Source organism: Neoarius graeffei, chromosome 19 (assembly GCF_027579695.1).
Source record: "Neoarius graeffei isolate fNeoGra1 chromosome 19, fNeoGra1.pri, whole genome shotgun sequence".
Lineage (NCBI taxonomy): Eukaryota > Metazoa > Chordata > Actinopteri > Siluriformes > Ariidae > Neoarius > Neoarius graeffei.
Window position 1 is genome coordinate 63,602,030 of NC_083587.1, and position 21,901 is coordinate 63,623,930.

A 21,901-nucleotide genomic window follows, 5' to 3' on the forward strand; every position below is an offset into this window, starting at 1 on the left:
TTTTGACAGTCAGCCAGAAAAGTGGGACCCCTTATGGACAAACTGTGACCTCAATTCAATTTGTCTATTGATCTGGACACTGCAGCGTGGGGAGTTCAGTCGGGGTCCCTTGCCCTTGCAGCTAGCATTCACAGCCACGGGGCCTCTTTATTCATCCACTTAGTATCCAGAATGCCCTCCACCCTCTGAATCACTTCTCTCCATCCACATCTCTTGGCAAATTGAAACCGTGTCATAACAGATTGAGGTGGTGGGGTTAAACAGGAGTGACTGTTTAGTCAGGGGGCAAATGCAGCAATCTGTTTGTCTGTGATAGCAGAGTCTTGGACTATTAATGCCAAGTATGAATGATTTATAGCCAGAGATACTGGATTTGTCATTTCAGCCATGGCCTGGCACCTGCTCAGGTCTCCTTTAACAATCCGAATGCACCTCAGTGAATAGCCGATACGTCAAGGTATAGATTCAGATTCCAATAAATGTTGATGGGGGTGAAAGGAAGATATGTGCTTGGTATCAGGTGACATTTCAGACCCACACACACTCTCTTTCACATATGTAACGCACCACATGTGGTTTATATTCATGAGGAGCTAACGTGTCGTGGGACGGGAGGGAGCGGAGAGGTCACCGTGTCCGGTTGGGACTGACAGCTCTGAAATGAAGACATAAGTCATTTTTATATTTGCTGCTCAAGAAGATGAGCAGCATGATAGAAAAGTGGGGGAAGGACAGAAACTGGACAGATTACTCTTTCGTTCTGAAGGTGGGGTCTGGGTTATCGATGTATATCAGAAAACTAAAACAAAACTGGTGTTTTAATGTACAAACGCTTGTCTTTGGAGTAACTTTAATAAGAGAAACATCATTGGGGACCAACGTCACAGGAATTATTTATCCGTGTACAGAAGCAAAAAATATATATGCATATTTAAGTTATTCCACGAAATCGAATCGTACATGAGCTGATAGCCAATGCGTAGCGCCTCGTTGTCTCTAAGCCATGTATGATGAGATTGAGTGGAATAATTGTTTTATTCTATCCACATTCACTGGATTTTGAGAAACAGAGCATTTTTATTTTTTGTCAAGTCGATAAATAAAAACTTTATACAAAGCGTCCTTAAATCATTTTTGCTTCGAAAGTAAACAAACTGGCAAAATCACATTTTCAAAATTTGTGAAAAATGTGATAATTCTTGAAAAATAAAAAAAGATATGTTCTTACCATCCAATACTTTCATTCCATATTTTGTTGCTTTTTTTTATTTTGGGGGGTTTGCTTCTGCTTCTTTAGGGTTTTTTTTTTGGTGGTTGGCAAACCAACTTAAAGGTGCATTACTGCCACAGACTGGGCTGGAGTGTGGAACAGGAGATATTGGGGCAGGGGGGACCCCCATATTCTTTTTGCTATTTCTGTTTATTTTATATACTTGATAATTTTGGGGTTTTGTTTTCGAGTAGAGTTTTATTTCGTCCTCAGTGACACGCTCCGCCATTTTGTTTTTCTCTACTCACAGTATATGAGTTGATATCCTAGTAGCAGAGTAGCCAATCAGACCATGTGATTGCTCATATCCAGTGAATGTGGATAGAATAAATAAATATACACACACACAAGATTTGCTGATTTTCTTAATATTGAAGTGTGTATGTTGGTCAAAGCCAATAACTTGAAATTATCAATCAAGTTTATAGAGCTGATTTACATTTAGCAGTGCCCACAAAGCTCCATAAATGCCAAAGGGAGTTGAAAAAAAACAAAATGATGACTAAAAGGTGAAAGAGTGCCTCCAAAGTGGTCCTGTACTAAATCTTCCTGTAATACAGCTTAGCCAGTGCAAGGTATAGAAGGCATCAACTTCCATAGACACACATTAATTCTTCCTCTCTTTGGAGGGTGCCATTATCTTTGTCTTTTTCACAAAACATTCATTAAGTTGGTGTGTATTTGAAGTTATTTAAACTTGAGAGCATAATCAGGATATGATATCGCAGTACGTCAAGGTACACATTAGTGAGTCTCATTAAACATAAATTTACATAAACTCAGGAGCAAACGCAGGATGTGAATATTATGGATATGAACAAAGCTGATTTTAATGAATACATTATTTTATTGTGAAAAATTAATGATTAAATTTGTTCATATCCACGCTGATAAATGACACCCAACACTGAAACAGTGTTCAGCATTTCAAACTCTACAAATAGTACTACACCAACTCAATAACAGAATGTGTTATGAAATTTATTTCGAACACATTTTCCACAATTAATTTTCTAGAAAAGAAATAGCTCACACTTTGCATACTGAACCATATCATCAGACTGGATTATATTATTTTCAAGCATCAGGATTTCATCGAGAACACTTTGCCTATTCAAACTACAACAAAACAACGGAAATTTTGTTTTGACAAATTTTAATTCAAGGATTCATTTTTCATCAAACCTAAAATACAAGGGGAAAAAAAACTCTTATAGAAATATTCTGTGAACTAATATAACAGGTCGTGCTTTCCGAGACACCGTGGCTTATAAATCCAAAGGTTGCCTTTGAAAGCTGTAGTGCCATGTTCAAACAGTGACATACTGAAACATATTGCGAGAAGAATAATGAAATACTTGATATCTGCTGCTTCATACAACATTGTGCCCGGTCCCCAAGAGGTCCTGATTTTAATTGACATACTGTTCAGTGTTTTCCTTGATGAAAGAAAAGAATTAAGCACTATACACTGACCTTACATGGCAACTACAGGAAGTCTATCTAGCTGTGCTGGATTTTTGGTGGTAGCTGAAAAGAGCATAGAGAAAAAACAAGGGTGCCTGGCTGGTTTCAGATCTGAAGTGCCTCTTTCACGTCTTCAAACTCCTTCAGAGACTCAAAATGACATTGAGACGAACCACAATAGAGTTTTTTTTTTCACCGACTCGTACAGTTCACATGCCGTTTACGGTTTGGCAGTGGCTTGAGCATATTCAGAGTCTTACTGGCCTCTTGCCTTTCCGACTGTGGTGTTAGAATGATTTCTCCACTCAAACATACGGACAGTTTCTCTTAAAGCCCTGTTAAAGTCCGGACTATCATTTTACTTCTCAAAATGTCCAGGTACAAAAAAAAAAAAAAAAGACACCCACTTTGGTATCAGCTTTAATGGCTTCTGGCGTGTTTGAAAATCAATGGACTGGAATGGACTTTGCCCTTTTCAGTCAAGTTCTCAGTCACGATGTCCGTAAACACTGCAGAAGAAATCTTGGCACGAGAACATCTCAAGAGTTCCATTCCCGACCACAGAATTGGCGAATTAGGAGCTGATGGGTTCTACGTGATGTGACTTTCATGGATGTGGACAGGGTCAAGGCCCATTCTCGTTGTAGTGAAGCGAGAGAGGTCGATCTCTCTGAACAGGCATGTAGGGCCAGTTGTAGCTGGAGCCGGACAGCAGCATGTCCCTGAGTAGTGTCTCAATGGGCGTCTTGCCTACCAGGCGCACAAAGAAGAGCTGCTCGATGACAGGCGACGAGACAATGCGCAGCGATGGCAGACGCAGCAAGAGCCGCCCGAAACGGTTGGGCTGATTGGGGTACTGATTCCTTACATACTCCTCCAGGGCACACTGAGACTTTTCCTGGATGCTTTCCACATGGGCCACGTCTGACAGGCCCATAGCATCTGGAAGAAGTAGAGATTGTGGTTAGCGTATATTCAACAATCTGGGATTGAAGGACTTAAGTTCATAAAAAAGTCCATCCTGAAACACATTAAATATATTTATTCTTAAATATTTGTGAGGTGTTCAGTAGTTCTGGTGTTAATTTGTTCATTAGTGATGCATTTTTTTTCTTTTGGACATTTGAAAAGGATTTGGATGTCCTTCATAAAGAACAGAGAGGAACCGTCATGGCTTCTCGGCATTCAGAGATGGCCCAAACATATCAGCATTTCAAATGTTATATTTAATTTCTTTGATTCTTTCATAATTTCATGATAATTATTCTCTTCTAATTCTAATTTGGCCTTATTTTCTATCAAATGTGCTTCAGAAATGAAAGGGTTAGTTCCTGAAAACATTAAAATTGAGTTATCCAATGAGATTGTTTTTGTTTATTGTCTCTAGGCTGAGAAGAGTTTAGAGCTGCTCATTCACTGGTTAGGACTTCATTGCCGGGACAGAAGGCCATGGCAGTGTATGTTTATGTAGGAAGTGATGGATGAATTAACCAATCAGATTTTGATTCATAGTGGGAGGGACCAAAAATCTATCACCCTAGACCTTCTTGAAGGCCAACGTGAGCTTAACCGCAAGTCAGCGCCGTCAGCACAGTAGTGAAGTCACCTTCCAGCTGGTGTAGCATTCATCAGTAGTGTTAGCGAATGCTAATTAATGAAGCGGTCAAGCCAGTGCTATCTATTGAGAGCACGTAGTACAGGCTAACAACCGAGAAACTAAGATTTCTGTCTCCAGACTCTTCTTCCACGCTGCACGCTCACTACAGTAGTTTTCACTTAGACTTAAGTATTCATTTCCCTGTGAAATTTACTGAGTTACTTTTAAAATCAACATCAACAGCTACACACAACGGCGCGACCTGGCAGCCTGCTGCTAATCCCTTGCAAAATCCTTTGCCCTGTTGCTTTTTTGGTGTCTGGCTAAGTTTTGGCTGAGCTCAAGTCCCAACTGTAATAGTAATGCTTCACCACTGATAAAGACAAGGACAAGTCTAGGATTCCTCTGTTCGCTTTCGAGGTTTGTATTTTCTTGACGAATATGGCTACAGGAACAATGATTTTGTTCAAGGATGAAAGATGACTTCAACCCATCTTCATTCTCTCAGTCAGCTTACACATTACTAATAAGTTATCATGCTGAGTTTTGGTTTGGAGGAACAAAAGATCGCCTGCTTTATGTTTCTGTGGGGGTAAAAAGTCCCCCACCCATTCCTTGCTACATGGAGGGACACAACTGTCACATCTGACCTTGTCACATTAGGGCATATAAAGACATCATCAGTCACTGTACGCAATGTTTTGAGGGCACTGGGTGATGCATCAGCCTTGGGAATAATGACAGCACTGACAAGACTTGCGTGCCTCTGTAAAGTTTCCCATGAGGTTGCCTATATGGCAGAAGGTACTCTCTCATTCCCTTTGTGCCTCACAGTGAGAGTACGCATGTGGAAACCCCCTACTGCTGCGAATCCAGGCAAAAAGATGAAGCACCAATGGCATTCGCCTCCAGTTGGGAGATCGGGGGCAATATGGATGGGGTGCAAACCCCTCTGGGAAAGGAGGCAGCGAGTTATGTAGGTCAGACTGCGTCGAACCCTCTCACTGTAACTCAGCATACATAATTCAGGCTTGCTGGTGGGAGAAAGGGGGAGGGGCAAGAGATTGCCCGGCTGGTTTCAATAATAGATGGAAGCTTGAAGAAACAAGGGAACCATTTGGGAAAGTGTAGGCCATATTTCAGGACTAGGAATGTGTTTCTGGAATTCAAACCTGCTGGAAAATGAATAAAAATAGGTGTGTATGCAGAAAACTTTAAAGGTTGCCGACACGTGTGTGAAGCGTCACTTGTGACCTATCACACTGTACCCACAGGCCACATTAACTGAGTTTGCGGGACATGACGCTTGGATAGTGTTCCAAGCAATTCCATATGTTTTTCCAACCACTGAAAATAAACTGTGCAGTTTATTTCCGAGCCAGAAATAAAATATTTTCAGGGCAGGGTTATCAAATTCAAAAGTGCATCAATACTGCATTTACTATTTATCTAACTTTAAGACTTGACATTTAACCAATCATCAACCAATTTGTAACCCGTCAGGTGTGTTCGAATTGCTGCCTTATCTTTTATCCCCTCCAGATCCCACACATTCTCATGTAACTGAGTGAATATTACCACTAAATGCAAACTACTAAAAATTTAAACTATTTGCAGCTCTTTATTACTGTTTCTTGCTGAATTATCATTCAAACCCATGCATCAAAACACAAGAACCAATCAATGAGGCCTAAAAAAAAACAGCTAAGAACTTGGAAAACACTTTTTCATTTGTTCAAATATGAAAAAGAAAATAGAAATGTTAGCTTACTTGCTAAAAAAATTAATCATGGATGCAGCATTATCTCTTAAGGCTGGATTGTATTACTAATTGGCTGCAGATGATAAAATGCGTCACTCTGTGCTAGAGGTGTGGATTGGGGTTGGGTTCCCATAAGACACAAAAACAAAGCCACAAGAATGGACGGATTTACCATCATCATGAATGAGATTGCAAGAAGACTGTTTGAGATTTGAGATCATTGGACACAGTGATGGTAATTATCATTTCAATTACTTTATAACTCAACTAGGAATTACTAGGTTCATATTGTAGGTGGGTACAAAGAAAAATATGTGTGAGAGTGGGTGGGATTGGTCAGAATCGCTTCAAGATTCCTTTGGTGGGAGTGGGATTTAAAAAAAACAGTTGTACACACACTTCTACTCTGTGAAACAACATTGTGAGCTGTAGTTACTTTTATATTTGTATTAACTACATCGGACTTTGTCTATGCTGCAAATGAAATTCGAAATTTAACTCTTAAGACTCTTATTGTACCACTGCCAGTCAACAGTTTTTGAATATGCTATTTCAATATTTTGGGTTAAGCTTCAAGAAATGGGTTAAAACTTCTAGAATAAGAAATATCAGCTTTTATTCTGTCCACATTCACTGGATATGAGCAATCGTATGCTCTGATTGGCTACTCTTCTACTGGGATATCAGTTCATATACCGTGAATAGAGAAAAACAAAATGGCGGAGCGCAACAAGTCAGATATATAACTTTATTATTAAGTATTTAAAAAACACAGAAATAGCTAAATAAAATAATGTAGTTTTTTCCCCAGTATCTCCTGTTCCACACTCCAGCCCAGTTGGTGGCAGTAATGCACCTTTAAGTTGGTTTGCCAACCACCAAGAACACCCAAAAGAAGAAAAACAAGAAAATGGTGGAGCGTGTTGCTGAACCAACCAAAGATGAAATAAAAACTCTACTCAAAAACAAAACCCCAAAAAATAAAAAATAAAATAAAAAAGCAACAAAATATGGAAGAAAAGTATTTGATGATAAGAACTTTTTTTTTTTAAATCAAGAATTATTATTATAGCATTTTTCACAAATTGCCCCTATAATTTCGCCGGTTTGTTTACATTCTAAGAGGAAATGATTTTGTCAGACATTTTGTATATAGTTTTTATTTATCAAATTTGCAAAAAAATAAAAATGCTCCGGGCGGCACGGTGGTGTAGTGGTTAGCGCTGTCGCCTCACAGCAAGAAGGTCCGGGTTCGAGCCCCGTGGCCGCCGAGGGCCTTTCTGTGTGGAGTTTGCATGTTCTCCCCGTGTCCGCGTGGGTTTCCTCCGGGTGCTCCGGTTTCCCCCACAGTCCAAAGACATGCAGGTTAGGTTAACTGGTGACTTTAAATTGACCGTAGGTGTGAATGTGAGTGTGAATGGTTGTCTGTGTCTATGTGTCAGCCCTGTGATGACCTGGCGACTTGTCCAGGGTGTACCCCGCCTTTCGCCCGTAGCCAGCTGGGATAGGCTCCAGCTTGCCTGCGACCCTGTAGAAGGATAAAGTGGCTAGAGATAATGAGATGAGATTAGATAAAAATGCTCCATTTCTCAAAATCCAGTGAATGTGGATAGAATAAAACAGTTATTCCACTCAATCTCAGTGCTATGTGCCTTATCGGCTATCAGCTCATGTATGACTCAATTTCATGGAATAACTTAAAACTAGACGGCCTTTCATTTTCATAAAATCGGTGAAATTTAGTTCCGTCTGAAATGTGGTGATTGTGATATATGTTTACTTCTGTAATATCTCACAAAATATCAGGCCATTCTGTGGCTGGGAAGTTATTTAATTTGAGGGGATTAAAGCAAATAATGTGCATGAAATCGCTCGCTTCGTGCAGTCAAGCAGACAGAGGAAGTCCGTGTGCGCATGCGCAGGTTTACCTTCTTCTTCTTTTGGGTTTTACGGCAGCTGGCATCCACAGTGTTGCATTACTGCCATCTACAGGTTTCCCTTTGAGCGTGCACTGACAGTTCCATCATTCTGTCGCTAAACAAACAGCTGATCACACCGAGGTGCTCGCTGAGCGCCCATATTTATTAGTTTGGTCCTGCGTTTCCTTTCCTTCATATATAACATAACTGTCATGCTCCGCCCCGGACATCCACTCCGGAGATTACAGACCTCTCACGCCAGCGCCGATCCGGATCTGGGACAGGGATTCCTTCTCCCCTGTACTCACTTCCTGGTTTTCACTGCTGCTTATTTAAAGGCCGTTCCCAGACTCTGTTTTTGCCAGAACATCTCGTTTGCTTCTCTAGCCGTTTCTGTGCCTCTCTTGCTCCTCATGGTTTTCCTCTCTAGCTATTTTCTCTTGTCCATGGTTTTTGCACTAGTGTTTTTCTGGTTCTTGGTTTTTTTTGCACTAAGGGTAATTTCTGGTTCATGGTTTATGCACTAAGGGTCTTTTCTTGTTTATGGTTTTTTGCGCTAGCGTTTTTGTCTTTGCCTGTCATGTTTTTGTCAAGTTGTTTGTTCTCATTTTGTCTGGACTATTTTTTTTTTGCTATTTGTTTTTCGTCCTGTTTGTTTATCTTTTGCCACACCCTTTCTTCCCTGTATAAAATCATCTTATTTATTGGATTACTGTCTGTGTTCTGTTTTTGGATCCTAACTTCACCATACCTCCACCAGTCCTAACAGTAACATCTTTTCTTCTCGGTTTCTTTCCGTTACTGTAGTCGCTCTTTTACATTTCATTCGCACACTCACATTGTCCATTTTTCTCTCCTGTTTCAAATTTGTATCCCATAATGCCTTGCATGAACGGGGAAAGCCCACCACGTGATGCATGACGTATTATCTTGACTTGGGTCATGGTGAAGCAGGAAAAAATAGCAGAGAATTTAGGGCCATGTGGAGATAAATTCATTGATTGTTCTATTAAAATTAATAAAACTGGAAGTCTGTGATTCGAATTCAGTAGCTTTCAGTCACTAAACACAAATAACTGGGTGTCGGGAAAATTCTTTTTATGACCTACACTAGAAAAATCTGAAAGGCAGTCTAGCTTTAAATGCTAACTTAGAGTAACTGCTTCACCAAACAAGTCCATTCTCCTGTCATAAAGCACTCAAAGTCTCATTCGAATCTCAGAGTGGATAACAAACAAGTTATTAAACACAAAGACCTCAGGGTTTAAGTCTTTATAAGGTTTAGGTGTTCAAGAATTTTTGGCAGGCAGTGTATAATTGAAGTTCAACTCATTCCAAACAGAACCTGGGAATGATGTAATGTTTAAGATGGTTCTGATTACAGGACACACAGGACACCATATTAAAATGAGTCAGCTTATTCTGTAGATGCTTCCTACCTGAAGTAAAGAGCACAATGGACTTGAGGCAGGAATACTCTGCTGTGTCCACCTGCAGGGCTTTCAACTTCTCTACCTGCTCCTGGAATACACGGATATGGTCCATGAAGGCCACCACACGCTCGGCTGACATCGGGGAGGCGTGCAGACCGGCGGCGGCCAGCAGTGGTGCGACGTGCAGGGGCATTGAACACTGTGCTGCATTCAGCACAAACAGCTCACTCCATGACATGCGCAACAGCGCCACCTAGGAGCCAACAATTTCGTGATGAAGATCAATGATGAAGATCAGATCGTGAATGAATCAGCAGCTCATTAAGTGATACTGGTATAAGCGAACCACCGACATGTGCATCATTTCAAAATTTGCTTTGCACGTACAGCCTTTGATTTCAGCTGGATGGTTTTACTGGAAAAAAAAAAGTTTTTCATGCAATTGTTATCTATTTTTGACAGAAAGTGCAACCATAAAAGCATTATCATATTTGTCTTGATTTCCAGTTCCTCGGACATGACTGGTACATTTCCGATTTAAAAAAAAAAAATGCCTGAAAGAAGTGCTATTAAATCAAACATATCCTTGAAAGAACATTGTAGCTAAAATGCTTTTTGCATTAATTTAATCAGCTCATTATTTATTTCATCATGATCACAAGGGTCCACTGATCTCCGGTGACTTTACCTGATCCATAAGCTGTAGGTCTGGAAAAAATGGGATGTTCTTGGCCCACTCTACAGCGCTGAAGAGAAGACGTGCTGCCAGCTCACAAATGTTTTCGATGCCCATCAGGTTGTTTGACTGCATGCACTGGGCACCGTAGCGGGATGTAGGGTATGGCTCCGCCCGCAGAAGCAGAGAGATGAAGCCCGACAGATACGGTTGCCCATTGTACGGGTCATTCCCATTGGGCAGGTACTGGCCTGGACTGGTCTGAGAGCTGGACATGCGTCCTCGTTGAACGGCTGCGGACAAAATCAGAATACATAAGCAATGTAAAAAATGTGAACATACGCTTAAAACTGATGTCAAAGGATGACTGAGAGTTGGTATGTCGAGTAAGTTCAAGTCAACTTTACTGTCAATAATGCCACATGTGCAGGACATACAGAGAATTGAAATTGCGTTTCCCTCTTATCCGCAGTGCAAACAGTAATAAACATGAAATATAAAATATAGGTACAAGATATAAACTATAAAAAGGAAAAAGGGGGGGGGTACATACACAAGCTAAAGCTATCTAAGAAAAGACAAGCAGTGGCAATCCAGAAAGTGCAAATGTGGCAGTGTGAACAGAATTAACGGTATAAATTTAAATGTGACGAATGACAATTGTCCCAATGTCTTCTGAAAGTATTCAGAGGTATTCTCTTTGCTTGAAATTCTTGAATAATATACTTTACGTCAAATAGTGAAAGATCAGTCAGTGCAAAATGTAATCTGATTCTCAAAGCAAAACAGAAAATCAGGTTTGAGGCTTTATTCTCATAGCATGAACAAATAAGTGACTATTATATGTGTGAAATAATATTGCACTGGAGGTTTGACTTCTTCTATATATATCTTCTATCTTCTGAAAGTCAACAAGCTCATTTATATTTTTGAACTAGTGACCTACTCAAATCACACTGCTTGATAAATATCTGAAATGTGGCACAGTTTGCCAAAATGCCAATGTTTTGGCTACATTACTAGTTTGTGAGGCCTGAATAAAATAGCGATTCGTGTTTGTCACATATCTGTGGAGTCCATCCGAGAGAAGAATCTTTTTCTCTCCATCAGTGAGTAATGAGCAAACAGATCCTGCTTAAAGAGGAATGGTTTTTCACACCTCCCCTTGACAAATGGCTCAGCAGAGGCCAAGGGCCAAACAGAGGCCATTTTTGCCACCATGCCCCTCAAAGCCCATTTGGAAAACACCTGTTCAGCCATGCCGCTGTCTGACTAATAACTCCATCTACTGTTACATACAACAACCATGTGCACGACAGAACAGACAGAGAGAGGTGTGTTAGGGATGGAAAGAAAAACCAGCTTCTCCTACGCTTAGAATAGAACAGCTGTGTTTCTCGAGGATTGTAAAGTATGGCAAGGGTCATGACCTTCTCCTTAATCAACGTGGATATTATCCTTAATCATATTTTATTCTCAGATATCATGGACTGGCTGTAACAAAAAGAAAAACTCAACCTGGATCACCCAAGGGGTTGTATCAGAATAACTGCAACAGTCCATCAAAAAGTCAAAGTCCCTCCCATGCCAGGACCTGGTCTTCCCAGGTAGTCTCCCATCCCAGTACTAACCAGACCCTTAAGGCGCATTGGGCGGCGCCGATCTCCACTTCTATAGCCCTCGGCTTCTCGCATATTACACAGCTAGGGTTACAGTGAGGAGCTAGTCTTCTAGTAACCGTAAGAGTTTGACTCCCCACTCACATCTGTATTGCAGCGTGCCTTGCCAGATGGCAGTAGGTACCATTTTTATGATGGTCTTTGGTATGACCCGACCACGAGTAGACCTTGTGATCCAGAGGCGGACATGCTAACCATTAGGTCAGCTTACGGTTGCAACAGTCCATGGCCAAGGCTATATACTGTATGTTCATTGGAGACTGAAGAGCAAGGGCGACCCCCTGCACAGTTTAACGCTTTCCTCCTCAAAATAATCCAACTGATCGCCAATGAATAAACCCCAATTTAGTTGGCCAAGATGAGTTGAGGGTTGGGAAACCTTAAATGTGCAGGACTCCAAGACTGCTTTAAAAGCCCCTTTTCTACAGGTTTAAGATCGCTAGGCATAGTGTAGGAAACCAAAGAACTAATGGACATGACAATGATCCCTACTTGACACATGTGCCCAGACTTTTGGTTGGTATCTATGGTTGCCTGAGATCCCTAAACCATGGTCTGGAGTAGGACCTGCAGGAAGGGGAAACAAACAACCAGAGATAAGGAACCAGGGATACAACCAAAGAGTCAAAAGACTCTGGAAAGGGTTCAATGGATTAGCATGGCACCTGCAACACTTCAGGGCAGTGGATGGGGAAGTCACAGAGAAGGGGCCAAGCATAACATCAAACAAGGGCCTGGCATTATGGCAAAAACAGGACTAGAACTTGTAATTCTTCGTAACTCTGGCACAGAACAAGGGGTTTGTTGTTGGCAACAAGCACTGAGTAATACTGAAAAAAAGGGATAATTAGATGTATAAATTAACTAGACAGTCTTGAACTTCAAAAGGATACATATACACGTTGCGCCACAAGATTTTTGTACCAGATGTTTATAGAATGCGTAGAAACAGAGTTGAAAAGCATGCGATATTTTGCGACATTTCGCTGGCTGATCCAGTAACTATCAATGAATAATCACCTCAATAGCGCCCCTACGGGATACATTTACCACTTTTAACATCATCCACAACTGAGACAAGTATAGATCTTCCTTCTGCCATAAAAATCGGCAAATGACATTTTGATTTGTAATTGGACATGGAATCATGTAGTTGCACATGATTTCATGTCAGATTTACAGTAACTTCCCTTAGTTAAAACTCCTAGCCCTGGGTACAACTTTAAACTGCAACTGGTGGTGAGTCTCAGGTCCAGGAGGACTTGAGTATTGGGGAAAGTGGACTTACCCCTTAATCACCATTGCTCCCAGGTCCGCTCTGACACGGAGTGGTAGCACCTGCCTGGGTTCCAGCTATGGGTTAAATAGTACACCACCAATAAGGCGCTGACAGTAGGGTGCTTTTCGGTGTAGTGTGGCAGATGAACCCAACATGGTCAATGGCACACCACCAGATGGCATGTGGAAGAGCCACTCAAATGGCCAATGGATGGTATCACTCGGCAAGTCAGTTGTCACTGCGGGGCAACTTCCATACCTTTCAGGTCTGTGGCACTTTTGTGCACCACTTGGCATCAGGTCTGGAGATCCAGAGAGACAACACAACGGGGGCACGACATCGTTTGTCTTACCTTACTGTGCAAGGCGCTTTGCTAGGAGAGGACAATAGTATACAAGCGCTCATGAGGCCAGGCATTCCATGACGGCTCAGCCAGGCCATTTGTGCCACTGCTGTGGACGGCTCTGTCGCTCTGGTGCAGGCCTCGCGGCCCACCTGCGTTTCTGCACATACCAATGAAGCAGTCATCATCGCTAGCGATGGACAGCCGACAACGACGCCGAACTTCCCTTAGTCCAATTTCACTTTGGTTTGTATTTCCTGCATATGAAAGCTTGGTAATTTACTGCAGCAGGTATACAGTAACTCAAAATCCATAATCTGAGCAACTGGTATGAAAATCTGGTGGACTGACACATATGTATATTTTACTCAGTGTAAGGAAACCATTCTAACCAAAACTTTTTCTCATATCTCAATAATACAAATAATGATTTGTTAAGCAAAACATTGTCAACACACTGTATAACACTCCATGGGATGAATCTAGTGAGTCCACAGTATTCCAGTGTGCCTTGTTAGAGGGCAAAAACCTTACACCGTGTTTACAGCAGGGCTTCAGAATGTGAACCTTGGCTCAGAAAGAAAGTGGGGAATGGGTCAAAGGGTAGATGGAGGAAGAAAAGAGAATAAGAAAAAGAAACTGACTGAGAGAGGGAGAGAATGTGGAAGTAGCTGGCCAGGCTCCAGGATCAGCTGTGGGTGGCCAGTGAAACAAGGCTTCTGAGCTGAGCAAGACTGCTCGTGCTGGGGACTTAGAGAGGAAGTGTCTACACTGAACAGAACTGATTTCTGTATGGCGTAGCAACACACTGCACTCAAGCTGGTTACAGAATGAAGCTCGTCTTGACCCCCTGTTACACTGGGGGGGTTTACAACAATACTGTGAAATTATTATTTGACCAAAGATCTATCCTGTTCAGGTGACCTAAACCTTTAAAAATTCCTGTAAACATGATGTCATTCCTGCTACAAATTCCCCTTTGCCAGTCACTTAACAAACACCAATGAGTCATAATAGGACTGGCCCTGAACGCCAGCAGTGTTGACAGTTCACAATCACCCGATCCCTGACACACCGCTTCATTCAACATCCACGTGAACATTTAAATGAAGTAGGGAAAAGGATGTCCACGCCATGCCTTTACTATGACTTTTTTTCTAGAGAACAGAAATACAAAAATTCTCCATGAACAAGCCAGAGAAGTCCAAATGCTCATAGAATTGACTTTTGACATGTTAAAAATGTTATGGCTTCTCTTTGCACAACAGGAAGAGTCCTTCACACATCTCATAATAGCTCCAGTCATATGGGCCTGATGAATTAATAAGAGAATATGCTAAACACATGGTGGGGAGTTGGAGGAAATCTCTTGCTATCGGTCAAGTGTCAAAGCAGCTGGATTTCCCCCGGCCCCATCAAAACTTGGAGAAACTACCAACGTTCTCCAAGCCAATATTGTCAGACAAAAGAAAGAAAGATTGAGGTGTTCGTATATCTAATATACAAACATATTAGAACAAAACAATGCAGATGCAGTTATATCTGCCAAACATCCTTTAGCCATGAGGGAACATTTAAAGAACAAGACCATGCCAGTGCCACAGTTGGGCTGGAAGGAGTCAGATGTCATAATAACTGCATACAGTTAGTTCTCCACCCTTTAAGTCTTGCAGGTTGTGTGATTATGGTATTCAGTATACTACTTAAAAAAAGAACACAGTCAAACGCAATCTCCATTCTGTGTGTTCAAAAACATGCTGTAAAACAAGAGAAAACATTCACTTTTTTGTTTGTGCACACAGAACACACCGGATAAGACTGAGTCAGCCAACGATACGAGCAACAAGGTGATATTTACCCAAACCCTGCCGAGACCTGTCACCTTTGGATTTTGTCTTATACCTGACTAATATTAATGTTTACCTTCCACTGACCTATATTTCACCCTTCGTTACAGGTCACGGGACGAGGCTCCAGTGTGTGTGTGCCTGCTGAGATTCCGGCAGCACCATGCAGCGTGTGTGTACGCAGTTGGGCGTCTGAGTGCTAAGCGCTAAGTGCTAAGTGCGTTGTCATTGGCCACTGCCCTGGAATCTGAGAGCTAAACATTTTCATGCTCATGAGCTTTGATACACTGTTTACAAGAGATCGAGGGTCTTTGTGTGTGTGTGTGTGTGTGTGTGTGTGTGTGTGTGTGTGCGCGCGAAGGAGGTAATAAGTGAAACCTTGTGTGTGTAAATGCCAGTGCTCTTGTTGTATCTATATCCATCCATTTCATGCCTTAACAAAGGTCACGGCAGTGCATGCAGGACATTCCAGCAATCTCTCTCTCACACACGCACACACAACCGCTGTCAGTCGGTCACATTTGCTCTTTCTCCATCACATGCGCTCTTTTGTCAGGCTGGAATGTCAATCATGTCAAGATGAGCTTAAGGTGCGAAAACAGGTACAGCAGTTGAGCAGCTTGGCCGTATGCCAGAGGGGGGAAACATGAGCTCCCACAAACTCAGCCCTTTGACATGGTTTCACAAAATTAAAAAACACTTTGGATTCTATCTGCCTTGTCCGAAAGCTGCTCATGTCAAACTACGAGCAGAAAATGGAGGAGTTCCAGGAAAAAATAATGAACTGAGGGTCTTTGTAAAGCACAATGGAGACTGCGTCATGATTCGGCCTCATTCATCGATGAACATGTGACACGTCTGTAGGAGTAGCGAGTGGGATTTCTGAACACTCCACATCACAAAGGACTCAGTGAAATTAGCCGCTTCAGAAACAGTCACAAACGATGCAGTAATTCCAACGTGCTTTTCTCGAGGACGTTTCTTTATCAGACAAGACGTCCTTTTTCATACGCCACTAATCATATCTATTGATGTCAACACCTCCGTCTTGGGCTCAGGCAAGCAGGATTATTTACACATGTTCGGTTAGATTAGATAAATGAGGTTACGAATGAGGTTAAACCTCACACACACACACACACACACACACACACAGCAGGGGAAAGGTTAGGTTTTGTCCTGATATCAATAAAGTCCTGTTCTATTAATAAATACCGCCCGTGTTAGAACAGTATTAAGACCAGACTCTCTTTATTCCTTAAAATTCACTAATATACAGCCATAATGAGTAGATAAAGACCAATAACATTCTACAAGTACAAATGACTTCTTAAGATGTAATTAATGCACCTAGAAACTAAATCACACCTCGATACACCTCAAGGACACAACTGACACACACACAGGTTGAACATGTGTATGAAATATGAACAGGATAAAATCTTATTTATCTTGTCGTCGACGTGTCTTTACAGGATCATTGAATTTGACCCACGAGTCACAGTAAGGGCTTGTTTCATGGCATCTACAACACAGTTACCATAGCACAGTAACCCAGAGCACAGATCGCTTAGTACTGCATGGATACAAGAAGCTTCTCTATTTGTTTCTCGTCAGGAACCGTTGCATAATTCAAAAGAACGCTTCACTTATGTATGAACTCAAAGATACAGCGAGAAGGATATGGTGTATCCCCCCGTGTGTGTGTGTGTGTGTGTGTGTGTGTGTGTGTGTGTGTGTGTGTGTGGCTGGGCAAGTTTTTAAGGCATTTATAAAGATCAAATGTCTTCTCGTTGAATACATAAGAAATGAGATTCTTGGCTTTGAGAACACATTTTTGCCAAAAAAACCCAGCTTTTTTTTCTGAAAACAAAAATAGCCAAACGATTTGGTTTTGGTTGCTTTGGTTGTTAACAAAGCCAGGGTTGATGTAGGTGCAGAATTATTTGGCGACGTGCTTTGTGTGTGTGACATTAAGCTAGGTTGGACATTAAGTCCGATTTAAAAATAACGATTAACCAATAATTCTTGAATTAGTGTCCATAATTTGCTTCATGGCCAATGCTGAACATGGAAACACAACGCAACACGTTTTTGCTCTCAGATAATTTCACGTACAAACTTTAAACTATAGACAGTAGAGTATATACAGTAATTAATTTACTAAAGACACCAAATCATACATGTGGCATTTTATCTTCTATATCAAATACATTGAGGATTATATTATACTGGATTAGTAGAACAACATAGTGGAAACTAAAATGTATCCCATGATGAGCCTGTAAATAATTTATTTCTGTTTGTTCCTCTACACCTTGCTTCCCAAAGTACTTAACCTTACTTTTCATACAAAAAAGCCACCAAGACATAGCAGGTGTGTTAATGGAAAGTTAAGATAAGCACCAAAAAACCCCCAAAAACGAACAACTCTAAAGAATGTTTCGAGAACGTTCTGCTCAGCTGTTCTTGCATACACTGAACGAGGATATTTGGAGAAAGGTCAACGAACAAATAAAGAGAAGTTGGAGAATTTCTGTGGACATTAACCCTCTGTCAGGAAATACGCCTGACTTGAACAAAACAAACGTGAATTCCGCTTCCACGAACAAAATGCACAATGTTCACAACCTTGAATTAATATTTATAATTTATATTTACGTCCTGTTATGTAACAATTGTGAAATGTTTTATTTACTGAAACATGATATGCTCAGCTTTCTCAACACTGGGGATTTCAGTGTATTATCAGTTGCACTTTTTAACTTGTGCAAACAAATTTGAGTTGGATTAATTATTAATTAAGTAATAATATAATTACCTCTGTAGGTTACATACTGCATAGATTTAAGCAAAAACAGTCTGAGTGTTGTACTAAGTTTGTCTTTCATTCACTTTTGTACATTGAATTCCACATGTAGGATTAAACTTTATGCATTGTGCATGCGATCAGTGTGTTTTATGACCTTGAATTGTTTTAGCTATTAATCTAAACTTTTACAGCTTTCACACACAGCTTTGATACATGCATTAAAATTAAACTAAACCCCTTCTATCATTGCACAAATACAAAGCTATAGTGTGTGAGTGTTTATGCTAATTGGCTAATACTGTATAAGGATCTGTTTTTGCGAAACCAAACAGCAAACACGTTTTATTTTCCTAATCATTAATTGTGTTATGTTTAATCACATCAAATCATCATGTGTCTTTAAAAGTGGATACTTGCTTAAAATAATGCCTGATAAAATATTAATATTTCATCTGGGATTTACCACACCATACCTGGTGAATGATTTTTTTTTTTGTAATCAATATGGATTATTAAGAAACTTGTGCACATCACTGATGATGATGATGATGATGATGATGTGTGTGTTTGTGTGTCTTTTATTCCAAGCCATCCATAATACACATAATATAATAAATGGAGCCCACTGGGGCACTTTGGTCACAGCTGGAGTGTCAGGAGAGCAAAACACCATAACTAATGAGAAAACAAAAGGGGTCCGTGCATGCATGTGCGAGGAAAATACTTGTGCATTTGAAGTAACTTTAATAGTAACTTGAAGCCAGATTAACACCTTTATCTCTAACATGCATCATCATGCATCATCAGTGCTTACACAGCATGTGGAAAAGCAGATTTGACACGACAGACACTTTTAGTGACATTTTAGTGCACTTAATCAGCACCACAGAGTGCTTTTGTGTCCACTTCATCCTTACAGAGAGGCATTTTAGTGCACTTGATAGGAACCTCAGATAAGCTCTGGTGTGCTTTTGGAGGATAAAGTGCAACAGATTTAGTGAATTACATTAGACTTTTTTTTTCTTACTGCACAATAAGTAGGCTACACTATATTGGAAAAAAAACATATTGTGAATATTGTTATGGTGAAATGCCTTGTTTTAGTGAATGTGATGTGGTTAAAGTGGATTTTGGATTAGTTTATAAAAAAAATAAATAAATAAATAAATAAATAAATAAATATATATATTTCAAAAAAAAATCTTAAATATTGTAAATGCCATGATTCATCCAGAGAACATCTAAGACTGGTGAGGATAAGGACAGCGCAACAAACAAACAAACAAACAAACAAACAATATTTATTAAAATTATTAACTTGTGATGTTGTAGAAATATAATTTGATATGATAAGATCATTAACACTCAAAAAGGAAGTGTAAAAATATATTTCATGATATTCAAACCTCAGTAGATATGACAAAGGGGTTTTTTTTAAGAAAAAAATCTCATACAAATCTGAAATGTTGTGCAAGTGTGATTTGTTAGAAAGCTCATCGACAACTCAAGCCTCCCTCTTTTTGTTTAAATATTTTACAAGTACTAAACAATATCTTGTGCAATTCAGAAGGAACACTGAGTGCTGATGAAGCTGGGACGTGATTGATTTGTTTGATTTGATTTGTTTAACATGTGAGCAGGAATGATGAGTGATGGGGAGCAGAACTCACCCTCTCTCCTCATGCCGACCTTGAGGCATTTCTTGAGACGGCAGTACTGGCACTGGTTGCGGTGGTGCTGGTCCACGGGGCAGTCTCGATTCCCCCGACAGCTGTAGGTGAGGTTGCGGCGCACGGAGCGCTTGAAGAAGCTCTTGCAGCCCTCACAGGTGAACTGGCCGTAGTGTTTGCCGCTCGACTTGTCCCCGCACACCATGCAGTCCACGCTGGCCAGCTTGTCCACTCCGAGCGCGTCGTTACCCGGCGTGGACGCGGACGGGGTGGCCGGGGCGCCTCCGGGCTCCTGGCCGCACAGCTGCAGCTGAGAGCCGGGGTCGGCTGCGATGCTCTCCTGCCACTGGTTTACTACCATTGCCATGCTATCCTGTAGATCAGGGGGTTAAAGGGCAGATGCGCGTCTCGGTGAAACTCCTTTACGCCCGGACAGGAGGGTCAGAATCCGTCCCTCCGAGGATTTAAATCCGCACAGAACTCAAACACAAGATATATATCTATATATACAGATATATATTTGAAAGTATTATTATTATTATTTATTTGATCTGATTATTTGTTGAGAAGTTTGCAATGCAGCACGCGCACCGGTGACATGATCAGCCTGCTGTGCTCGCGCTCCGTGCGCAAAATCACAGAGTTTAACACCCACACGCACACGCGGTCGTCACGCGTGGAGATCTCTCTCGCTTGTCCCAGTTACAAAACACCACTTTACGCAAAAGTTTCCCTGCCTCTCAGTTCAAACTCTAATCCTGCACTCGCAAACGGACAAAAAAACGCACCGCAGAGGTGAAGCAGTGGCCCAGCTGAACTGTAAACAACAGTCTCGCTTGAAGAAGAAAGAAAACACCAACATGCATGCAGGAAAAGAAACCAGCCAGTTAATTAAATTCACATGTGAGCTCCAAGGAATGTTCCCGACCCGTGGAAAAGGAAAAAAGATATAGAAATAATCTGTAATTATATACAGATATCAGTCCACGAATGGTGAGCGCCGGGATGGAAAGCTCCGTTCCTAGTGATCTTGGTGTGGTGAAGAATGAGAAGCTGCTCTCAGGAGCACTGCAGCTCATCCGCCAGCTGTCACTTCACTTCACTTCACCTCTCCCGGAGTTCCGAGTTTGGTGAAAGTGACACTAAACAGCGGGGGCTGTCCAAGCTCCGCCCACAGCGCGCCAAAATAGGATGCACTCACCATATTAGGGTTTGACGCCCTCGTTTAGGGGCGTGGCCTGATAGAAGAGTGGTGTGCTATTGGTTGGTGGAAGTGGAAGCGTCCAATTGGACAGCGGCTACTTTCTGAAGGCCTTTAATGCGATTAGTGTGTAGGGGGAAAAATTTAATAATAATAATTATAATAATAATAATAATAATAACAGGCGAGTTGATGCTGATGAAGACAAATTCTATATCTTTTTGAAGTATGTCAAGATACACAGTCATTATTTAATAAAACATTCTATAGAAAATAGACAGACAGACATACAGACAGACACATAGATAGATAGATAGATAGATAGATAGATAGATAGATAGATAGATAGATAGATAGATAGATAGATACCATAATCATTTTTCCCCAGTTTGCACCAGGTTTGTACTTTTGAACTATGAACAGATAGATAGATAGATAGATAGATAGATAGATAGATAGATAGATAGATAGATAGATAGATAGATAGATAGATAGATAGATAGATAGATAGATAGATAGATATTAAACACTATCATGTTTTTATTTCCCACAGTGCGCACCAGGTTTGTACCTTTAAGCTATAGATAGATAGATAGATAGATAGATAGATAGATAGATAGATAGATAGATAGATAGATAGATAGATAGATAGATAGATAGATAGATAGATAGATAGATAGATATTAAACACTATCATGTTTTTATTTCCCACAGTGCGCACCAGGTTTGTACCTTTAAGCTATAGATAGATAGATAGATAGATAGATAGATAGATAGATAGATAGATAGATAGATAGATAGATAGATAGATAGATACCACAATCATTTTTCCCCAGTTTGCACCAGGTTTGTACTTTTGAACTATGAACAGATAGATAGATAGATAGATAGATAGATAGATAGATAGATAGATAGATAGATAGATAGATAGATAGATAGATAGATA

The 21,901-nt window shown here is 40.7% G+C and overlaps 1 protein-coding gene across 1 annotated transcript; it reads right to left on the bottom strand.

Moving 5' to 3' along the window:
• Positions 1 to 2,448: 2,448 nt before the first annotated feature.
• Positions 2,449 to 20,852, bottom strand: nr2f5 (nuclear receptor subfamily 2, group F, member 5). Its single transcript, XM_060900996.1, has 4 exons — positions 19,755 to 20,852; positions 10,137 to 10,417; positions 9,455 to 9,701; positions 2,449 to 3,679 (listed from the first exon to the last, which is right to left on the bottom strand). The coding sequence occupies exons 1-4, from the start codon at positions 20,119 to 20,121 to the stop codon at positions 3,363 to 3,365; spliced, it is 1,212 nt and encodes a 403-aa protein (XP_060756979.1). The 5' UTR covers positions 20,122 to 20,852; the 3' UTR covers positions 2,449 to 3,362.
• Positions 20,853 to 21,901: the final 1,049 nt, after the last annotated feature.

Coding starts and splice junctions, on each gene's coding strand:
- nr2f5 (XM_060900996.1), bottom strand. CDS start 20,121: ATGGCAATGGTAGTAAACCAGTGGCAGGAGAGCATCGCAGCCGACCCC. Junction 10,418..19,754: donor GGTCGGCATGAGGAGAGAGG/GTGAGTTCTGCT, acceptor TTTTGTCCGCAG/CCGTTCAACGAGGACGCATG. Junction 3,680..9,454: donor CATTGTGCTCTTTACTTCAG/GTAGGAAGCATC, acceptor TACTTCTTCCAG/ATGCTATGGGCCTGTCAGAC.